The sequence below is a fragment of the Ranitomeya variabilis genome, chromosome 7 (assembly GCF_051348905.1).
Source record: "Ranitomeya variabilis isolate aRanVar5 chromosome 7, aRanVar5.hap1, whole genome shotgun sequence".
NCBI classification, from domain to species: Eukaryota; Metazoa; Chordata; class Amphibia; order Anura; family Dendrobatidae; genus Ranitomeya; species Ranitomeya variabilis.
Genome location: NC_135238.1, coordinates 137,147,477 through 137,171,486, shown reverse-complemented (window position 1 = coordinate 137,171,486; position 24,010 = coordinate 137,147,477). Strand labels below are relative to the sequence as shown.

The window sequence follows — 24,010 nt, the reverse complement described above, 5'->3', positions numbered from 1 at the left end:
ACGCCTATGTTGACTCTGGCGCCGCTCTGAGTCTTATGGATTGGTCCTTTGCCAATCGTTGTGGTTTTGATTTAGAGCCTTTGGAGACTCTTATTCCTCTGAAGGGGATTGACTCCACCCCATTGGCTAATAATAAACCACAATACTGGACACAAGTAACCATGCGTATCAATCCGGATCACCAGGAGATTATTCGTTTCCTGGTGCTGTATAATTTACATGACGATTTGGTACTGGGATTGCCATGGTTGCAGTCTCACAACCCAGTCTTGGACTGGAGAGCAATGTCTGTGTTGAGCTGGGGATGTAAGGGTATTCATGGGGACGTACCTTTGGTTTCTATTTCGTCGTCCATTCCCTCTGAAGTCCCTGAGTTCCTCTCTGATTATCAAGACGTCTTTGACGAACCCAAGCTTGGGTCGTTACCTCCGCACCGTGAGTGCGATTGTGCCATAGATTTGATACCGGGTTGTAAATATCCAAAGGGTCGTTTGTTTAATTTGTCTGTGCCGGAACATGCTGCTATGCGGGAATATATAAAGGAGTCTTTGGAAAAGGGACATATTCGTCCATCTTCTTCTCCCTTGGGAGCTGGGTTTTTCTTTGTCTCAAAAAAAAGACGGCTCTTTGAGACCATGTATTGATTATCGGCTTCTGAATAAGATCACTGTTAAGTATCAATACCCATTGCCATTGCTTACTGATTTGTTTGCTCGTATAGAGGGTGCTAAGTGGTTCTCTAAAATTGATCTTCGTGGGGCGTATAATTTGGTGCGGATCAGGCAGGGGGATGAGTGGAAGACCGCATTTAATACGCCCGAGGGCCACTTTGAGTATTTGGTCATGCCTTTTGGTCTTTCTAATGCCCCTTCAGTTTTCCAGTCTTTTATGCATGATATCTTCCGCGATTTTCTGGATAAATTTATGATAATATATCTGGATGATATTCTGATTTTTTCTGATGACTGGGACTCTCATGTCCAGCAGGTCAGGAGAGTTTTTCAGGTTCTGCGGTCTAATTCTTTATGTGTGAAGGGGTCTAAGTGCGTTTTTGGGGTCCAGAAAATTTCCTTTTTGGGGTATATTTTTTCTCCCTCTTCCATTGAGATGGATCCCGTCAAGGTGCAAGCTATTTGTGACTGGACTCAGCCCTCCTCTCTTAAGGGTCTTCAGAGATTTTTGGGCTTTGCCAACTTTTACCGCCGATTTATTGCTGGTTTTTCGGATGTCGTTAAACCACTGACTGATTTGACCAGACAAGGCGCTGATGTTGCTAATTGGTCCCCTCATGCTGTAGAGGCCTTTCAGGAGCTTAAGCGCCGTTTTGCCTCTGCCCCTGTGTTGCGTCAGCCTGATGTGAATCTGCCTTTTCAGGTTGAGGTGGACGCTTCGGAGATCGGAGCTGGGGCAGTGTTGTCGCAGAAAGGTTCCGACTGCTCCGTCATTAGGCCTTGTGCCTTCTTTTCTCGCAAATTTTCGCCCGCAGAGCGGAATTATGATGTTGGGAATCGGGAGCTTTTGGCCATGAAGTGGGCGTTTGAGGAGTGGCGCCATTGGCTCGAGGGGGCTAGGCATCAGGTGGTGGTATTGACTGACCACAAAAATTTGATTTATCTTGAGACTGCCAGACGCCTGAATCCTAGACAGGCGCGCTGGTCTTTATTTTTTTCTCGCTTTAATTTTGTGGTGTCATACCTACCGGGTTCTAAGAATGTTAAGGCAGATGCCCTTTCTAGGAGTTTTGACCCGGACTCTCCTGGTAATTCTGAACCCACAGGTATCCTTAGGGAGGGAGTAATTTTGTCGGCCGTTTCTCCTGATCTGCGGCGGTCCTTGCAAGAGTTTCAGGCGGATAGACCGGATCGTTGTCCGCCTGATAGACTGTTTGTTCCGGATGATTGGACCAGCAGAGTCATCTCTGAGGTACATTCTTCTGCATTGGCAGGTCATCCCGGAATTTTTGGTACCAGGGATTTGGTGGCAAGATCCTTCTGGTGGCCTTCCCTGTCACGAGATGTGCGAGTCTTTGTGCAGTCATGTGACGTTTGTGCTCGGGCCAAGTCTTGTAGTTCTCGGGCTAGCGGACTGCTGTTGCCCTTGCCTATTCCTAAGAGGCCTTGGACACACATCTCGATGGATTTTATTTCAGATCTGCCTGTTTCCCAGAAGATGTCTGTCATCTGGGTGGTCTGTGACCGTTTCTCTAAAATGGTCCATTTGGTTCCTCTGCCCAAGTTGCCTTCTTCTTCTGAGTTGGTTCCTCTGTTTTTTCAGAATGTTGTCCGATTGCACGGTATTCCTGAGAATATTGTTTCTGACAGAGGTACCCAATTTGTGTCTAGATTTTGGCGGGCATTCTGTGCTAGGATGGGCATAGATTTGTCTTTTTCATCTGCTTTTCACCCTCAGACTAATGGCCAGACCGAGCGGACTAATCAGACCCTTGAGACATATCTGAGGTGTTTTGTCTCTGCTGACCAGGATGATTGGGTTGCTTTTTTGCCATTGGCAGAGTTCGCCCTCAATAATCGGGCCAGTTCTTCCACCTTGGTGTCCCCGTTTTTCTGTAATTCGGGGTTTCACCCTCGATTTTCCTCCGGTCAGGTGGAATCCTCGGATTGTCCTGGAGTGGATGCGGTGGTGGAGAGATTGCATCACATCTGGGGGCAGGTTATGGACAATTTGAAGTTGTCCCAGGAGAAGACTCAGCGTTTTGCCAACCGTTATCGTCGTGTTGGTTCTCGGCTTTGTGTTGGAGATTTAGTGTGGTTGTCTTCTCGTTTTGTCCCTATGAGGGTCTCTTCTCCTAAGTTTAAACCTCGGTTCATCGGCCCTTATAGAATATTGGAGATTCTTAATCCTGTTTCTTTCCGTTTGGACCTCCCTGCGTCCTTTTCCATTCATAACGTTTTTCATCGGTCGTTATTGCGCAGGTATGAGGTACCTGTTGTACCTTCAGTTGAGCCTCCTGCTCCGGTGTTGGTTGAGGGTGAGTTGGAGTACGTTGTGGAGAAAATTTTGGACTCTCGTGTTTCCAGACGGAAACTCCAGTATCTGGTTAACTGGAAGGGTTACGGCCAGGAGGATAATTCTTGGGTCAATGCATCTGATGTTCATGCTTCTGATCTTGTTCGTGCCTTCCATAGGGCTCATCCTGGTCGCCCTGGTGGATCTGGTGAGGGTTCGGTGCCCCCTCCTTGAGGGGGGGGTACTGTTGTGAATTTGGATTCTGGGCTCCCCCGGTGGCCGCTTGTGGAATTGGACTTGTCATCCTCTTTCCTGTTTCACCTGGTTCCATCAGTAGTGGGTGTCGCTATTTAAGCTCATTTCTCTGGTGGTTTCTTGCCGGTCAACAATGTTATCTGATGCCTCTCAGTGCTTGTTCCTGCTTCTAGACAACTACTAGATAAGTTGGACTTTTGTCCTTGTTTTGTTTTGCCTATTTGTTCCAGTTCACAGCTGAAGTTTTGTTACTGTGTCTGGAAAGCTCTCGTTGATCAGGGATTGCTACTCTGGCGTTATGAGTTAATGCCAGAGTTTAAGGTAATCTCTGGATGGGGTTTTGTTAGTGTTTTTCTGCTGACCATGAAAGTATACTATCTGTCTTCTGCTATCTAGTAAGCGGACCTCAAATTTGCTAAGACTATTTTCCTGCTGCGTTTGTTGTTTCATCTGAACTCACCGTCATTATATGTGGGGGGCTACTGTCTTCTTTGGAAATATTTCTCTAGAGGTGAGCCAGGTCTTATATTTCCCTCTGCTAGCTATTTAGGTCTTAGGCCAGAGCTGGGCATCTAGCGATAAATAGGAAATGCTACCTGGCTATTTCTAGTTGCGCGGCAGGCTTAGTTCATGGTCAGTATAGTTCCATCTTCCGAGAGCTTGTCCCTCTATAGGCTTGCTATGATCTCTGCCTGCAGAGATCATGACAGTTTGACCGGCCCACTAAAGTGTTAAAGACCCAGGTTTAGAAAGGAGAGTTATAAGAAGTCTGCTGGAATTTTTTTTTTTTTTTTTTTTCCTCCAGTCTGCCTTGCTGCAGTTTTTTTTCTCTCTCTCCTCCTAATCTCTGTATGGCTCTGTGTGCACCTGACAATAATGGATCTCCAGAGTGTAACTGCGGGTTTGAATAATCTCATCACGAAAGTACAAAATTTACAAGATTTTGTGGTACATGCTCCGGTATCTGAGCCGAGAATTCCTTTGCCGGAGTTCTTCACAGGGAATAGAGCTAGCTTCCAGAATTTCCGAAATAATTGTAAGCTTTATTTGTCCCTGAAGTCTCGTTCAGCTGGAGACCCTGCTCAGCAGGTTAGGATTGTGATTTCCTTGCTCAGGGGTGACCCTCAAGATTGGGCCTTCTCATTGCCAGCAGGGGATCCTGCGTTACGCGATGTGGATGCGTTTTTTCTGGCCTTGGGCTTGCTTTATGAGGAACCTCATTTGGAACTTCAGGCAGAAAAAACTTTGATGGCACTATCTCAGGGGCAAGACGAAGCTGAAGTTTTCTGCCAAAAATTCCGTAAATGGTCTGTGCTTACTCAGTGGAATGAGTGCGCCTTGGCGGCAACTTTCAGAGAAGGTCTCTCTGATGCCATTAAGGATGTTATGGTGGGGTTCCCTTTGCCTGCAGGTCTGAATGAGTCCATGACAATGGCTATTCAGATTGATAGGCGTCTGCGGGAGCGCAAACCGGTGCACCATCTGGCGGTGTCTATGGAAAAGACGCCAGAAAGTATGCAGTGTGATAGAATTCTGTCCAGGAGCGAGCGACAGAATTTTAGACGGAAGAATGGATTGTGTTTCTATTGTGGGGATTCTACTCATGTTATATCGGCATGCTCTAGGCGTACAAAGAAGCTTGATAAGTCTGCTTCCATTGGCACCATTCAGTCTAAGTTTATTTTGTCTGTAACCCTGATTTGCTCTTTGTCATCCATTGCCACGGACGCCTATGTTGACTCTGGCGCCGCTCTGAGTCTTATGGATTGGTCCTTTGCCAATCGTTGTGGTTTTGATTTAGAGCCTTTGGAGACTCTTATTCCTCTGAAGGGGATTGACTCCACCCCATTGGCTAATAATAAACCACAATACTGGACACAAGTAACCATGCGTATCAATCCGGATCACCAGGAGATTATTCGTTTCCTGGTGCTGTATAATTTACATGACGATTTGGTACTGGGATTGCCATGGTTGCAGTCTCACAACCCAGTCTTGGACTGGAGAGCAATGTCTGTGTTGAGCTGGGGATGTAAGGGTATTCATGGGGACGTACCTTTGGTTTCTATTTCGTCGTCCATTCCCTCTGAAGTCCCTGAGTTCCTCTCTGATTATCAAGACGTCTTTGACGAACCCAAGCTTGGGTCGTTACCTCCGCACCGTGAGTGCGATTGTGCCATAGATTTGATACCGGGTTGTAAATATCCAAAGGGTCGTTTGTTTAATTTGTCTGTGCCGGAACATGCTGCTATGCGGGAATATATAAAGGAGTCTTTGGAAAAGGGACATATTCGTCCATCTTCTTCTCCCTTGGGAGCTGGGTTTTTCTTTGTCTCAAAAAAAAGACGGCTCTTTGAGACCATGTATTGATTATCGGCTTCTGAATAAGATCACTGTTAAGTATCAATACCCATTGCCATTGCTTACTGATTTGTTTGCTCGTATAGAGGGTGCTAAGTGGTTCTCTAAAATTGATCTTCGTGGGGCGTATAATTTGGTGCGGATCAGGCAGGGGGATGAGTGGAAGACCGCATTTAATACGCCCGAGGGCCACTTTGAGTATTTGGTCATGCCTTTTGGTCTTTCTAATGCCCCTTCAGTTTTCCAGTCTTTTATGCATGATATCTTCCGCGATTTTCTGGATAAATTTATGATAATATATCTGGATGATATTCTGATTTTTTCTGATGACTGGGACTCTCATGTCCAGCAGGTCAGGAGAGTTTTTCAGGTTCTGCGGTCTAATTCTTTATGTGTGAAGGGGTCTAAGTGCGTTTTTGGGGTCCAGAAAATTTCCTTTTTGGGGTATATTTTTTCTCCCTCTTCCATTGAGATGGATCCCGTCAAGGTGCAAGCTATTTGTGACTGGACTCAGCCCTCCTCTCTTAAGGGTCTTCAGAGATTTTTGGGCTTTGCCAACTTTTACCGCCGATTTATTGCTGGTTTTTCGGATGTCGTTAAACCACTGACTGATTTGACCAGACAAGGCGCTGATGTTGCTAATTGGTCCCCTCATGCTGTAGAGGCCTTTCAGGAGCTTAAGCGCCGTTTTGCCTCTGCCCCTGTGTTGCGTCAGCCTGATGTGAATCTGCCTTTTCAGGTTGAGGTGGACGCTTCGGAGATCGGAGCTGGGGCAGTGTTGTCGCAGAAAGGTTCCGACTGCTCCGTCATTAGGCCTTGTGCCTTCTTTTCTCGCAAATTTTCGCCCGCAGAGCGGAATTATGATGTTGGGAATCGGGAGCTTTTGGCCATGAAGTGGGCGTTTGAGGAGTGGCGCCATTGGCTCGAGGGGGCTAGGCATCAGGTGGTGGTATTGACTGACCACAAAAATTTGATTTATCTTGAGACTGCCAGACGCCTGAATCCTAGACAGGCGCGCTGGTCTTTATTTTTTTCTCGCTTTAATTTTGTGGTGTCATACCTACCGGGTTCTAAGAATGTTAAGGCAGATGCCCTTTCTAGGAGTTTTGACCCGGACTCTCCTGGTAATTCTGAACCCACAGGTATCCTTAGGGAGGGAGTAATTTTGTCGGCCGTTTCTCCTGATCTGCGGCGGTCCTTGCAAGAGTTTCAGGCGGATAGACCGGATCGTTGTCCGCCTGATAGACTGTTTGTTCCGGATGATTGGACCAGCAGAGTCATCTCTGAGGTACATTCTTCTGCATTGGCAGGTCATCCCGGAATTTTTGGTACCAGGGATTTGGTGGCAAGATCCTTCTGGTGGCCTTCCCTGTCACGAGATGTGCGAGTCTTTGTGCAGTCATGTGACGTTTGTGCTCGGGCCAAGTCTTGTAGTTCTCGGGCTAGCGGACTGCTGTTGCCCTTGCCTATTCCTAAGAGGCCTTGGACACACATCTCGATGGATTTTATTTCAGATCTGCCTGTTTCCCAGAAGATGTCTGTCATCTGGGTGGTCTGTGACCGTTTCTCTAAAATGGTCCATTTGGTTCCTCTGCCCAAGTTGCCTTCTTCTTCTGAGTTGGTTCCTCTGTTTTTTCAGAATGTTGTCCGATTGCACGGTATTCCTGAGAATATTGTTTCTGACAGAGGTACCCAATTTGTGTCTAGATTTTGGCGGGCATTCTGTGCTAGGATGGGCATAGATTTGTCTTTTTCATCTGCTTTTCACCCTCAGACTAATGGCCAGACCGAGCGGACTAATCAGACCCTTGAGACATATCTGAGGTGTTTTGTCTCTGCTGACCAGGATGATTGGGTTGCTTTTTTGCCATTGGCAGAGTTCGCCCTCAATAATCGGGCCAGTTCTTCCACCTTGGTGTCCCCGTTTTTCTGTAATTCGGGGTTTCACCCTCGATTTTCCTCCGGTCAGGTGGAATCCTCGGATTGTCCTGGAGTGGATGCGGTGGTGGAGAGATTGCATCACATCTGGGGGCAGGTTATGGACAATTTGAAGTTGTCCCAGGAGAAGACTCAGCGTTTTGCCAACCGTTATCGTCGTGTTGGTTCTCGGCTTTGTGTTGGAGATTTAGTGTGGTTGTCTTCTCGTTTTGTCCCTATGAGGGTCTCTTCTCCTAAGTTTAAACCTCGGTTCATCGGCCCTTATAGAATATTGGAGATTCTTAATCCTGTTTCTTTCCGTTTGGACCTCCCTGCGTCCTTTTCCATTCATAACGTTTTTCATCGGTCGTTATTGCGCAGGTATGAGGTACCTGTTGTACCTTCAGTTGAGCCTCCTGCTCCGGTGTTGGTTGAGGGTGAGTTGGAGTACGTTGTGGAGAAAATTTTGGACTCTCGTGTTTCCAGACGGAAACTCCAGTATCTGGTTAACTGGAAGGGTTACGGCCAGGAGGATAATTCTTGGGTCAATGCATCTGATGTTCATGCTTCTGATCTTGTTCGTGCCTTCCATAGGGCTCATCCTGGTCGCCCTGGTGGATCTGGTGAGGGTTCGGTGCCCCCTCCTTGAGGGGGGGGTACTGTTGTGAATTTGGATTCTGGGCTCCCCCGGTGGCCGCTTGTGGAATTGGACTTGTCATCCTCTTTCCTGTTTCACCTGGTTCCATCAGTAGTGGGTGTCGCTATTTAAGCTCATTTCTCTGGTGGTTTCTTGCCGGTCAACAATGTTATCTGATGCCTCTCAGTGCTTGTTCCTGCTTCTAGACAACTACTAGATAAGTTGGACTTTTGTCCTTGTTTTGTTTTGCCTATTTGTTCCAGTTCACAGCTGAAGTTTTGTTACTGTGTCTGGAAAGCTCTCGTTGATCAGGGATTGCTACTCTGGCGTTATGAGTTAATGCCAGAGTTTAAGGTAATCTCTGGATGGGGTTTTGTTAGTGTTTTTCTGCTGACCATGAAAGTATACTATCTGTCTTCTGCTATCTAGTAAGCGGACCTCAAATTTGCTAAGACTATTTTCCTGCTGCGTTTGTTGTTTCATCTGAACTCACCGTCATTATATGTGGGGGGCTACTGTCTTCTTTGGAAATATTTCTCTAGAGGTGAGCCAGGTCTTATATTTCCCTCTGCTAGCTATTTAGGTCTTAGGCCAGAGCTGGGCATCTAGCGATAAATAGGAAATGCTACCTGGCTATTTCTAGTTGCGCGGCAGGCTTAGTTCATGGTCAGTATAGTTCCATCTTCCGAGAGCTTGTCCCTCTATAGGCTTGCTATGATCTCTGCCTGCAGAGATCATGACAGTCAGGGCTAGGGGTGTGGTTAGGGTTACCGTTGGGATTAGGGTTAGGGGTGTGTTTGTGTTAGGGTTTCAGGTAGAATTGGGGAGTTTCCACTGTCCAGGCACATCAGGGGCTCTCCAAGCGCGACATGGCGTCCAATCTCAATTCCAGCCAATTCTGCGTTGAAAAAGTAAAACAGTGCTCCTTCCCTTCCGAGCTCTCCCGTGCGCCCAAAAAGGGGTTTACCCCAACATATGTGTTATCAGCGTACTCGGGACAAATTGAACAACAACTTCTGGGGTCCAAGTTCTCTTGTTATCCTTAGGAAAATAAAAATTTGGGGGGCTAAAAATCATTTTTGTGGGAAAAAAAAGATGTTTTATTTTCACGGCTCTGCGTTATAAACTGTAGTGAAACACTTGGGGGTTCAAAGTTCTCACAACACATCTAGATAAGTTCCTTGGGAGGTCTAGTTTCCAATATGGGGTCACTTGTGGGGGGTTTGTACTGTTTGGGTACATCAGGGGCTCGGCAAATGCAACGTGACGCCTGCAGACCAATCCATTTAAGGCTGCATTCCAAATGGCGCTCCTTCCCTTCCGAGCTCTGTCATGCACCCAAACAGTGGTTCCCCCCCACATATGGGGTATCAGCGTACTCAGGACAAATTGGACAACAACTTTTGGGGTCTAATTTATCCTGTTACCCTTGTGAAAATACAAAACTGGGGGCTAAAAAATCATTTTTGTGAAAAAAAAAATAATTTTTATTTTCACGGCTTTGCGCTATAAACTTTAGTGAAACACTTGGGGGTTCAAAGTTCTCAAAACACATCTAGATAAGTTCCTTGGGAGGTCTAGTTTCTAATATGGGGTCACTTGTGGGGGGTTTGTACTGTTTGGGTACATCAGGGGCTCTGCAAATGCAACGTGACGGCTGCTGACCAATCCATTTAAGTCTGCATTCCAAATGGCGCTCCTTCCCTTCCGAGCTCTGTCATGCGCCCAAACAGTGGTTCCCCCCCACATATGGGGTATCAGCGTACTCAGGACGAATTGGAAAACAAATTTTGGGGTCCAATTTATTCTGTTACCCTTGTAAAAATACAAAGCTGGGGGCTAAAAAATCATTTTTGAGAAAAAAAAAAAAATTATTTTCACGGCTCTGCGTTATAATCTGTAGTGAAACACTTGGGGGTTCAAAGCTCTCAAAACACATCTAGATAAGTTCCTTAGGGGGTCTACTTTCCAAAATGGTGTCACTTGTGGGGGGTTTCAATGTTTAGGCACATCAGGGGCTCTCCAAACGCAACATGGCGTCCCATCTCAATTCCAGTCAATTTTGCATTGAAAAGTCAAATGGCGCTCCTTCCCTTCCAAGCTCTGCCATGCGCCCAAACAATGGTTTACACCCACATATGGGGTATCAGCGTACTCAGGACAAATTGCACAACATTTTTTGGGGTCCAATTTCTTCTCTTACCCTTGGGAAAATAAAAAATTGGGGGCGGAAAGATCATTTTTGTGAAAAAATATGATTTTTTATTATTACGGCTCTGCATTATAAACTTCTGTGAAGCACTTGGTGGGTCAAAGTGCTCACCACACATCTAGATAAGTTCCTTAGGGGGTCTACTTTCCAAAATGGTGTCACTTGTAGGGAGTTTCAATGTTTAGGCACATCAGGGGCTCTCCAAACGCAACATGGTGTCCCATCTCAATTCCAGTCAATTTTGCATTGAAAAGTCAAATGGCGCTCCTTCCCTTCCAAGCTCTGCCATGCGCCCAAACAATGGTTTACACCCACATATGGGGTATCAGCGTACTCAGGACAAATTGCACAACATTTTTTGCGGTCCAATTTTTTCTCTTACCCTTGGGAAAATAAAAAATTGGGGGCGAAAAGATCATTTTTGTGAAAAAATATGATTTTTTATTTTTACGGCTCTGCATTATAAACTTCTGTGAAGCACTTGGTGGGTCAAAGTGCTCACCACACATCTAGATAAGTTCCTTAGGGGGTCTACTTTCCAAAATGGTGTCACTTGTAGGGGGTTTCAATGTTTAGGCACATCAGGGGCTCTCCAAATGCAACATGGCGTCCCATCTCAATTCCAGTCAATTTTGCATTGAAAAGTCAAATGGCGCTCCTTCCCTTCCAAGCTCTGCCATGCGCCCAAACAATGGTTTACACCCACATATGGAGTATCAGCGTACTCAGGACAAATTGCACAACATTTTTTGGGGTCCAATTTCTTCTCTTACCCTTGGGAAAATAAAAAATTGGGGGCGAAAAGATCATTTTTGTGAAAAAATATGATTTTTTTTTTTACGGCTCTGCATTATAAACTCCTGTGAAGCACTTGGTGGGTCAAAGTGCTCACCACACATCAAGATAAGTTCCTTAGGGGGTCTACTTTCCAAAATGGTGTCACTTGTAGGGGGTTTCAGTGTTTAGGCACATCAGGGGCTCTCCAAACGCAACATGGCGTCCCATCTCAATTCCAGTCAATTTTGCATTGAAAAGTCAAATGGCGCTCCTTTCCTTCCGAGCTCTGCCATGCGCCCAAACAGTGGTTTACCCCCACATATGGGGTATCAGCGTACTCAGGACAAATTGTACAACAACTTTGGGGGTCCATTTTCTCCTGTTACCCTTGGTAAAATAAAACAAATTGGAGCTGAAATAAATTTTGTGTGAAAAAAAGTTAAATGTTCATTTTTATTTAAACATTCCAAAAATTCCTGTGAAACACCTGAAGCGTTAATAAACTTCTTGAATGTGGTTTTGAGCACCTTGAGGGGTGCAGTTTTTAGAATGGTGTCACACTTGGGTATTTTCTATCATATAGACCCCTCAAAATGACTTCAAATGAGATGTGGTCCCTAAAAAAAAATGGTGTTGTAAAAATGAGAAATTGCTGGTCAACTTTTAACCCTTATAACTCCGTCACAAAAAAAAGTTTTGGTTCCAAAATTGTACTGATGTAAAGTAGACATGTGGGAAATGTTACTTATTAAGTATTTTGCGTGACATATGTCTGTGATTTAAGGGCACAAAAATTCAAAGTTGGAAAATTGTGAAATTTTCAAAATTTTCGCCAAATTTCCATTTTTTTCACAAATAAACACAAGTTATATCGAATAAATTTTACCACTAACATGAAGTACAATATGTCACGAGAAAACAATGTCAGAATCGCCAAGATCCGTCAAAGCGTCCCAGAGTTATAGCCTCATAAAGGGACAGTGGTCAGAATTGTAAAAATTGGCCCGGTCATTAACGTGCAAACCACCCTCGGGGCTTAAGGGGTTAAAGGCATAGCAATTTTAGTGTATGTAAACTCCTTGTTTCAACTGTATACTTCAGTTGTTAAAGAATAACCGGGATTGTTTTAATAAAACAATAGCACACAAGCAACATAAGAAATATTGTAATATATCTTATTAGAGACATCTGCTTCTTTTTCCTCCAGGACTGATCATTCAGCCTCAATTCATGGGTAAAATTTGTAATCAGGGAAAACAGGTTTTAGCATTACTGAGATAGCAAATGATGATTGGTCAAGGTCACCTGAAACAATGGTTACCTTTTATGTGTTACATCTTAGTAAATATACTTTAGAACGTCCCCCACATACTGGCAATGAAAATGACTACATATTTATTATGTATAGTCAAACTATCTGGTGCCCTCTGGTTTATGGTGGTGTAATTCTAAGTCTAAAACGTGCCTCCCCTGTCTTTCCTGTGTTGTGTTAAAGGGAAGACAAGGGAGATGTGGTTTAGACTGACCAATGCACTCCGCATGCCACTGCAGTGACCAACATGGAGGAAGGAAGAACCGAATGCCAATCTGGGAGAAGGGGCAACAGCAGGCATCAGGTGGGATGAATGTACGTGAGAAATATACAGTCTTTTTTCTGGATCCTGAGTAAAAGGTTGATTTAAGAAATGACCCAGGATAGCTGCTGGTTCTTCTCAAAATACAGAATGTGGGGGGCTTGTGTGGGGTCGCCCCTAGCTGTTGATCAGGCATAGTTTGGGAATCAGTATGAAATTCATGTTACAGTAATAAAAAAAAGATTAATGCTAACAGTGGGATAACGCTTGGGAGGCCAGAGATTGTCTGGGTGAGTTTTATTTTGTGCTTTCTTTTTAAAGGGGTATGCGTAGCTGTAAAATGGCAAACACAGTTATTACTCGCCTTGCCTTTCCCCGGACCCAGCGTTGGCTGTCCGCAGTGGCTCTGTCCTACGTGTTATGGCTGCAATGGTGGCCTCACTGTACAGCACACATCACCATTATACAGATCATCACTGAGCGCAGAGGCTTTGCTCATTTAGATGGCAGTGCAGTGATTGGCTGCAGCATTCATGTCTTCTGTAGTTGAAACATCGCCACTTCATCCAAAACACAGAGCAGTAGAGAGGTGGTGCTACACTCCGGTGGGGGGAGAACTTATCTGCGTTTTTTGTTTTCCAACTATAAAAAACGCCTTTAATGTTCTACTTCACAAAACAAATGAAAGATAAATTTAGATAATTTTAATTTAAAGGGGTATTCCCGTCTCCAAGATCCTACCTAATATGTAGTAGGTGTAATAATATTATTAGAACATTTTTCAGACTTATAAGACCCACTTTTTCCTCCCAAATAGGGGTACATCTTAATGTCCAAATGTAGCTTACCGGGAGGGCGGTGGCAAAAGTCGGGCTATAGTGCGGGTGATGCTGCGGGCCATGGGCTGGGAGGAGACATGTTTGGAGAACTACTCCAACATTTTGTGAAAGCCCAGAGCTCGTCTCCCCAAATTTCAATCTGCGCATGCGCCGCCTATGGTGGCCATTTTTCCCGGAGTCCACCACATTGAAACCATGGAAGTGCAGGGGCTCTGGGCTTTCAAACAATGTTTGCAGAGCCCCTCGCACTGCCGAGTACCACTGAACACCCCCTTTTACCAGCCTGGGATGGGATTCACTGCAGCGCTGCACCCACAAACACCTCCTGTGACCCCCTATCCACCACTGCTGCCGGCCCCCTGCCGGTAAGTTGAATTCGAGCTGTAAGACGGATCCCCATTTGATGCATTACATTTTTTCCCCTATTTTCCTCCTGAAAATTTGGGGTGCGTCTAAGGTCCGAAAAATACAGTACCTCCAATTAGAAATGTAGTATAGTTTTTCCTGATTCACTATGTCGCTTTATCCCATGTGCAGGGCATTTCAGTAGCCTCGGTATCCATGGTCCTAACTAACTAATTGTCACTATATGAGTGGTCGTAACCATAGATACGTAAGCTACTGCAATACCCTGCGCTTGGGTTAAGTAACATAGCGAATCAGAAGAACTACACTACATTTCTAATCGGAGGTATTTGCCAATATAATATTATTATTATTCTTCATTATTATTATTATTATTACACCTACTGCATATTGGAATAGGATCTTGGAGATGGAAATACCCCATTAAGTATAAACCATGGCAACATGCTACATTCTGGCTGATGACGGTCCAGTAGACTAATGGTTAGAATGCTGTAAAGAAGGCAAGCTTCTATGCTGGGGGAGTACATGCTTGGTCAGTAGTTTACTGGTCAGGAAACCAAGAAAAGGTTTCAATTGCAAATAAGAGGACGCTTTTGGATGTAATGGAGGGGTAGTGATGAATTGGTAATTACAAAAAGAAATGGCGTAAATAATTCTAAAATTATTTTAATCTCATGACTAGTTTCTTTTAAATGTTTTATGTTTAGTACATGCAAATTATGATGTTGTATTTCTTTTCACTTTCAGGCTGTGCATCTTGCCCAAACTAGTTTCCAGATAGAGGCCTTTGGTTCCAAGTTTATCCTTGACTTGTCATTGAATAAGTAAGTGTACAAATCTGTGAATGGAGCATGTAGTTATATCAGTTTTATTTCAAGTTATCACAGTTTTCATCAGTAAAAACAAAGCATTTACCCTGTTATCCATGAAGGGGAAGAGGAACTACACATTATATGTTTCACAGAATTTGCTTACCTGAACACTTCTGAATGTGACAAATGCAGGGGAATTCAGGTCTCAGTATCACTTTAGAAATAAGAGTTACTTAAAAGAAAGCATGGCAAAAAACATTATTTTCTTTTTTCAAAGGCTTTTTCTCATGGCCCAAGTACATAGATTCCTGTATAGCAATCACAATACACATATCTTAATATTGAAGTATAGTGGTAGGAGAAAATAAAATGTTTTGATACATCACTTTGACCAAGCCACAATGATTAGATCTTTGGAGATCCTGCAGCTAGATTTCCCACCGAAAATGACACATTGATTGATCGTTTCTGTAACTTAAAATGCTATCCATCCTGCATTAGAAATCACTTTTTTGTAATTTACCTAAACAAAATGAAGCTGTTCTGAATTAACTTAAAGAGGTTCCCTGAAAATGAATTCAAGGGTACTCTTAAGCACACTTAAAGGGGTAGTCCCAAGATACTATCCCAAAAAGTAGTAGCTGTAATAATAATATTAGCAAATATCTCCAATTAGAAATGTAGGATAGTTCTTCTGATTTGCTATATTGCTTACCCCATGTGCAGGGCATTTCAGTAGCTTAGGTATTCATGGTCCTAACTAACTGTCACTATATGAGTGGTCATAACCATGGATACCTAAGCTACTTCAATGCTCTGCACATAGGGTAAGTGACATAGCGAATCTTAAAAACTATACTACATTTCTATTTGGAGATATTTGCTAATATTATTTTTATTACACCTACTACATGTTGGGATAGGATCTTGGAGATGGGAATACCCCTTTTAAGGACGGGTTGCAGCCTGAAGAAACACTGCTCGAGACATACGGTATGTCTCTGAGCTACTATGTAGTAGAGCACGTTTCTGTAAGTCTGAGAATTGCCGTCGTAAACTAACATACGGTAACTTATCTTCTCACTCAACCTGATGGGTTTTCAACAGTTCACAAATCATGAACAAAAAGCCGCTTTTCTCTACATACTGAGGCTCCGTGCCCTGCTGCAAACTGCCGAAAACTGTAATGCTGACCATTTACAGCAGAGCACGGAGACTCTGAGCAGAGCAGGCTACAAATTTGGGAATTTTCCATTTGATTTCATGTTTACTGTTGCATTTTAGACATATTTAGAAACATTGCTATGAAAAATATCACTAACTCCAAGCCACAATCTCCTGTCTAAAGGCACCATAGGTCCATTTCTAGACTAGACCAGACCCCCCATTGACAGACCCTAATTATAGTGATGAGCGAGTATACTCGTTGCTTGGGTTTTCCCGAGCACGCTCAGGTGATCTCCGAGTATTTGTTAGTGTTCGGAGATTAAGTTTTCTTCGCGGCAGCTGAATTATTTACAGCTATTAGCCAGCTTGATTACATGTGGGGATTCCCTAGCAAACAGGCAACCCCTACATGTACTCAGGCAGGCTAGTAGCTGTAAATCATTCAGCTGAGGCGATGAAAACTTAGGGTACGTTCACACAGGACTTTTTTGCTGCTTTTTTTTGCTGCTTTTTTTTATGCTAATTTAGGTGCGTTTTTTTGGTGCGTTTTTGGTGCGTTTTTTGGGTACGTTCACACAGGACTTTTTTGCTGCAGATTTTTGCTGCAGATTTTTGCTGCTTTTTTATGCCAAGTTTCAGCTGCTAGGACACCTCACAATGGCTCTTCACACCTCACAATGGCTCTTCACACCTTACTACCAGGAACTCCCTCACAATAGATCACAATCAGGACACCTCACAATGGCTCTTCACACCTCACAATGGCTCACAATGGCTCTTCACACCTCACTACCAGGAACTCCCTCACAATAGATCACAAACAGGACACCTCACAATGGCTCTTCACACCTCACTAACCACACCCCTAAGCTCTTGGCTGTGAGATCCCTTCCTCCTGGCCATGATTTTCTGCACAAAAAACGCAGCAAATAATGCTACATGCGTTTTTTTCAGCGTTTTTGCAGCGTTTTTTTCATCACCCATTCAAGTCAATGGGTGAAAAAACGCTGCAAAAACGCAGCAAAAACGCTGAAAGAAGTGACATGCCCTATGTCCAAAAAAAGCAGCAAAGCAGAAAAAACTGATCAAACAAAAAACCAACGTGTGTGCATGAGATTTCTGAAATCTCATAGGCTTTACTGGTACTGTAAAAAGCAGCTGAAAATTAGCATAAAAAAAAGCAGCAAAAAAAAGCAGCAAAAAAGTCCTGTGTGAACGTACCCTTAATCTCCGAACACTAACAGACACTCGGAGATCACCCGAGCGTGCTCGGGAAAACCCAAGCAACGAGTATATTCACTACCTAATTATTGTAATCCCCCACACAACTTTTAAAGACCAGACTCCAAACCAGACCACCCCTTCATAGTCTTCAGACATTTTCTTGACTAAGGTCATTGCTTACATTGCTAGCTGGAAGCTGATGGAACAATGGGAATTGGAAGAGGTAAATATGCTGGACATTTGGCAGCATGATGAGGAGATATCCCTTTTTCTTGAAGTGTTCTCAAGTTTCCAGGGAAGTTGGTAAAGATGTACAAAACATAATTGCTTCCCGAAAGCACGATTTGTAATCAATGACTTTTAGTAGGGATATAATGTTTCAGGAACCATTTGAAGCTCAGTTATTTAATAAGTACAGATGATTTTAAGGATTGAGTGAATCCTTAAAGTGAATATGTCACCAGGTTTTTGCCACCTAATCTTAGAGCAGCATAATTATGAGGCAGAGACCCTGAGTCTAGCAATGTATGACTTACTGGGCTGCAAGCTGTGGTTTTTATAAAATAATTGTTTTATCAACAAAAGATTATCACTAGAGAACCATTAAGCCTCCTACCATGTACTGCTCCTTATTCATGAGCCCTGTACAACCCTCCCCCACCACTGATTGACAGCTTTCTGCCTATGCACAGTGTACATTGCATAGCAAAATCCTAATGACAGATTCTCTTTAAGGCCGGAGTCACACTAGCGATGAATATGGACGAGTGCTATGTGATAAAACATTGCATAGCACTCGGACCAGTATTCCTCTATGGGGCAGCTCACATCACCGTTTTTTTTCTCGGCCGTATTGTAGATGCGAGTGAAAACGCAGCATGCTGGGATTGTCACCGACACTCGGCCAAGTCGCGGCTCACTCGCACCCATGTAAGCCTATACATGCGAGTGAGACCACGCACATCACTCAGATATCATCCGAGTGATGTGCGATATACATTGAACCCGGCAATAGAGGAGATGGAGAAATTCATTTCTCTGCCTCCTCCGCAGCTGTGCTCCTCTCTATGCGAGAGGCTCGGAGCACAGACGCATGACACTCACCTCCCACTCGCAGCAGAGCAGGAGCCAAGGGTCATTAGCATATCGCATCGGATGCCATATGCTATGCTGACTCCGGTTTAACATGATAGACTGGAATGACTAGAATAGGATTATCCACTTTATTTGCAACGTACATTACTATGCAAGTAGGGGGATTCATATAGATATCAGTGTGATCATATGGATATCTCAGCATCCATCAGGACTGTATGTAGTGGGTAATCTGAGGACTGTAATGGGCAGTCCGAGAGCCAGTACAAAGAATGGCCTTGTATAATGGATTGGGTACGCCTGAGTACTCCTTGACGCGGTATCCACCGCTTGTCCTCAGATTACCCCCTACATACAGTCCTGACGGATGCTGAGATATCCATATGAACACACTCTGATATCTATTTGAATCCCCCTACTTGCATAGTACGTAACTGACGAAGGTCAGGTTTGACTGAAATGTTTTGCTGTACTACTTCCTATGGACTGAATAAAGTTCTTCTCTATTTGCATTTAAGTTGAGTGCTAGGTTTTTCTATCTGCCTTTTGTTACTGTTCATTTATATTTGTATCTTTGTTGTGTACTAATAAAGTTAAAAAGGTTAAGTTGTTTGCCATAAACAAAGTACATTTTAGCTAATAAACATTGGGATAAAAAGTTCCACAACTGGATGTGTTAAAAAAAATGTTCCTGTGCTGAGATAGTCTTATAAATGTGCCCCGCTGTGTACTGTGAGAGGATACAGACATGACAGCATGGGATCACAACTTATTATTTCTGTGAGGTAAAACATCTTTAAAAACAGGCATCAAATGGTTTACCTCACAGAAAACAGCTTCGATCCCATGCTGTAATGTCTGTATTGTGACTCTGAGTCACTTCTCACGAACAAGCAGTGAGTTGGGATAGTCAAGGAGTTTGAGGTCAATTGCTAGGAGGGTACGTCATAAACAGAGGGAAGAGACAAAGGCGTAGTTAGGTAACGGTCCTAGGTCAAAATACTGGGAGAATAGCGGATCAGAACAAAGGGGTTAGACAAACGGATGGTCAGAATGAGGTACAAGGTCAGGCAGTGATAGATCAACAAGCAAGGCACTGGGCACAGGGAAAACAAACCACACTGAGCTGAAGCTATGGCTAGAAGCTATCTGGGACTGCCAGCTCAGTTAAATAACTGATTAATCAAGGGAACAGGGAGCATCTGCAGAGACCTCAGCACCTCTTGGTCTCAGACTGGATGCCCGAACTGTCAATAAAAACGCAGACAGCTCAGCACGCTCCTGCACCAGACTGGACAACTGAGTTATCAATCACTGTACAGACAGCTCAACCCGCCCCTGAACCAGACTGGACAACTGAGTTATCAATCACTGTACAGACATCTCAGCCCGCCCCTGCACCAGACTGGACAACTGAGTTATCAATCACTGTACAAACAGCTCAGCCCGCCCCTGCACCAGACTAGACAACTGAGTTATCAATCACTGTACAGACAGCTCAGCCCGCCCCTGCACCAGACTGGACAACTGAGTTATCAATCACTGCACAGACAGCTCAGCCCGCCCCTGCACCAGACTGGACAACTGAGTTATCAATCACTGCACAGACAGCTCAGCCCGCCCCTGCACCAGACTGGACAACTGAGTTATCAATCACTGTACAAACAGCTGAGCCCGCCCCTGCACCAGACTGGACAACTGAGTTATCAATCACTGTACAGACAGCTCAGCCCGCCCCTGCACCAGACTGGACGACTGAGTTATCAATCACTGTACAGACAGCTCAGCACGCCCCTGCCCCAGACTGGACAACTGAGTTATCAATCACTGTACAGACAGCTCAACCCGCCCCTGCACCAGACTGGACAACTGAGTTATCACTCAATACAGACAGCTCAGCACGCCCCTGCCCCAGACTGGATGACTGAGTTATCAATCACTGTACAGACAGCTCAGCCCGCCCCTGCACCAGACTGGACAACTGAGTTATCAATCAATACAGACAGCTCAGCACGCCCCTGCACCAGACTGGATGACTGAGTTATCAATCACTGCACAGAGAGGTCAGCTCAAGCCTGCACCAGACTGGACGACTGCATTTTCTATCCTTGCATCCTAAGACACACTGAGGGGTGGAATTGTTACATGTATACTCTTTTGCACCCTCCCCTGTCCAGGAGCTGTGGTATGATCAGACCGTGTCCCTGTACAGTTAGACACAGCCATTACACAGTACACAGCAGAGGCACATTTATAAGATTATCTCAGCACAGGAGCATTTTTTTTTCAGCACATCAATTATGGAACATATTTTTATTCCAAGATCTGTTGATTAAAATGTACTTTATTCATGGACAACCCCTTTAAGCTTTAATAATTGATAGAAATCCGTTAACTTGTGATAACTCTACCCAACTGAGCAGCTTATAAAAACCAACAGCCAAATTACCACAAATAGTACAAAAGTTGAATGAACTTAGTGCAGAATAATTGGGACAGTCATTGAATCGTAGACTATATGGGCTGCCCAAGAAGACCAGACATAGCCGTAGTAGAGAAATGTGACCTTTAGCGCAGTTATATTTTCAGCTGTGTATTTTAGTACTATCTATAGACGTAAAACATTAAACCTGATATAAAGTCAATGATCTTCACGCATAGAAATGTGCATAAGTTTCACAGCCACAATTCTTTTTAGACGGAGTTCAGATTTGTTCAAGGTCCATACACTGTTTCCTCTGCTTTCACCTAGGCGTCATAATATGAAAAGCGAGCAGTTAAGTGTTAGAAAAAGGAAGTTATGTCTCGGTGCCAGCAGTGTAGAGTGGCGGGGTTTTGCTGAGTCAGCAGCCACCACTTTTACTCTATTTCAGCATGTTTCAATAAAAATGAATCAGCACAATTGGATATTTATCCTGGAATAATAGTGCTGTTTCTTCGTATTTTAGAGTAACTGTACATTATGCTGATGGTTATTAATGGACTGGAAAGATACAAAAATACTTCAGGATTAGTAGTAGACCCAGAATATAGGATTAAAATGTGAAAAATTATACATTTGTGAAGAAATAGTCCCAGCAGATTTTCAGTGGATAAGATTAAATACATTTCAACTTGATTTCTACCATTCCATAAATATAACAGTGGAGAAATGCATACCAAGCAATTCCATTGTTTTCTGTATTTTAGAATCTGGTTTTCACTTCACGGTTTGGGTTCTTGCCATTGTTGCAGGATACTTCTCAAATGCTGCGTGCCTAGGACAGGGCAGTGCAGGACAATAGCAAGGAAGGATGACCGGGCATGTAATGGGATGGTGCCAAGAAGCCACTGCCAAGTTATTCAGGTGCAGGCCTTGGCTAGTTAACTGAATTTTGATCCAGTGTGAACTGAGCTTTTTTTTATGGAGTGTAAGGGGTAAGATTTCTCCTTGTGTAGAATGACATGCCTGACATGCCAGGGTAAGGTTGTTTATAAGCCGTGCAATGCTTCTCTGGGAAATTAAAAGTGCAAGCTGTTTATTCAGAAACGAAGAGGAATTTAACTAAACCTACCTAATGGCAGTAGCAATCCTAAAAGTCAATATCGACCATTAATTGAGCCTTGCCACATGACGTAAGATAAAAGCCAGATACTTGTTTTGGGATGTTGCCCCTCCTCAGTGTAAAATATGAGATTTGATTTGGCTGTATGTTAAAAACCTCTTTTCAATGACATGTCAGGCATCTCACTCTCCACAAAGAGTTAGGGTACCGTTACACTAAACGATTTACCAACGATCACGACCAGCGATACGACCTGGCCGTGATCGTTGGTAAGTCGTTGTGTGGTCGCTGGGGAGCTGTCACACAGACCGCTCTCCAGCGACCAACGATGCCGAAGTCCCCGGGTAACCAGTGTAAACATCGGGTTACTAAGTGCAGGGCCGCGCTTAGTAACCCGATGTTTACCCTGGTTACCATTGTAAATGTAAAAAAAAACACACTACATACTCACCTTCTGATTTCAGTCACGTCCGCCGCCAGCGGCTTCCCTCACTGACTGTGTCAGTGCCGGCCGTAAAGCACAGCACAGCGGTGACGTCACCGCTGTGCTCTGCTTTTACTTTACGGCCGGCGCTCACAGTCAGTGCGGGAAGCTGACGGCGGGGGACGTGACAGGCACCGAAAAGTGAGTATGGAGTGTTTTTTTTTTTTACATTTACAATGGTAACCAGGGTAAACATCGGGTTACTAAGCGCGGCCCTGCGCTTAGTAACCCGATGTTTACCCTGGTTACAAGCGAACACATCGCTGGATCAGCGTCACACACGCCGATCCAGCGATGACAGCGGGAGATCCAGCGACGAAAGAAAGTTTCAAACGATCTGCTACGACGTACGATTCTCAGCAGGGTCCCTGATCGCTGCTGCGTGTCAGACACAGCGAGATCGTATGGATATCGCTGGAACGTCACGGATCGTACCGTCGTAGCGACCAAAGTGCCACTGTGAGATGGTACCCTAACTTTACCCCTTAGAGCCCAGTCAGAAACCTCTCATACAGCCAAATCAGATCTCATGCTTTGCACAGGAGGGGGCAACACCCTGAAACACGAGTCTGCAAATTGAGATTCTGTTATATGGCAAGGCTTGTTAATTGGTCGATATTGACTTTTAGGCTTGCTACTTCCAATAGGTAGCACTAGGGTTCAGTCCTCTTTCTCTCTGAAGAGGCAGTTTGCATGTTTTTATGGATACACATCAGGAAGACCAAATTTTAAGAGCATGTATAGGGTGGCCCAATAAATAGGCATAGGAAAATTGCAACATTCATGGAAGAAATTTCGAGCATTTACAGGATTAAACAGTGTTAAAGAAATATAAAAGTAATAAATAAACCATACAATATAATGTTAATAAACTTCTTCTGTTGTGTGTCAGAGTGTATGCTTACCCACGTATTTTGTTATGATAAATTTCATTGATTAACCCATTACTTGCCAAATTAAAATTTTTACAAGTACGGATTTTTCAGAAAAGGGCGTCCCAATATTCAATTAAAAATGACAATGACATGATTTCCTATTTTGAAAACATTCATTTTACAAACACAACACAAAAAATTGGACCTAATTATAAAAATTATAAAATCTTAGTTGCTAGAAGCTGAAGATTAGGCGTCCCAAAAAAAGGACATTGGTAGATAATGTGTTAAACTGTATACCTATGTTTGGGCTACCCTGCATTGTCATATAATGTCAGGATGATTGTTAACAACCTTTTTAATTAAAAAGTACTGCTTGTTCGATTCAAGCTATCAAAGGGTCATATTGCTCGTACGCTATTGGCATAGAATGGCCAGCCATTACTTATGTAGTATGGTGGCAAATTAATGCAAATAGTATAGCCCGCTATGGTGTGAAACAATTGTATGGTGCTTAAGACATCAGTAAATGACTTCTTAAAACTGTGTTCGATCTGTCGGATAGCAAGAGAATTTTACTTCTTTAATGTAGTCAGTAGATTTTAAGGCCCATTCATTCATCAGTAACATATGTCAAATGCATTATGAGGCATGGGCTTAATGAGTTTGGTATATGTTTTAGCTGTTGTGCTCCACAACAAGTCAGGAATTTGCATACATTTCTGTTATAATGTACGCCATGTGTGTGACGTGAATTATGATGAATTTGTCAGCCACATTAAAATCCTATCTAAACTATTAATATGAGCATGCAGGTTATAGACTGCTAAAAAACAGTACTCCCTGGATGTCTCATATTAGCTGTGTTATTCCTGAGAAAATCATCTTTTATCGCTTTAT

The 24,010-nt window shown here is 43.8% G+C and overlaps 1 protein-coding gene across 6 annotated transcripts in view; it reads left to right on the top strand.

Annotated features, from left to right (window-relative positions):
• The window catches only part of ADAM23 (ADAM metallopeptidase domain 23), a 410,305-nt gene that overhangs the window by 84,088 nt on the left and 302,207 nt on the right, over positions 1-24,010 (top strand). For all 6 annotated transcript variants that reach the window (XR_013218285.1, XM_077275748.1, XM_077275751.1 and 3 more), the window contains exon 3: positions 14,656-14,732. Coding sequence is in view for 5 of the 6 variants with exons in the window: in XM_077275748.1 (XP_077131863.1) it covers positions 14,656-14,732 (77 nt within the window). In the remaining variant the exon portion in view is untranslated. The remainder of the gene's footprint in view (positions 1-14,655; positions 14,733-24,010) is intronic.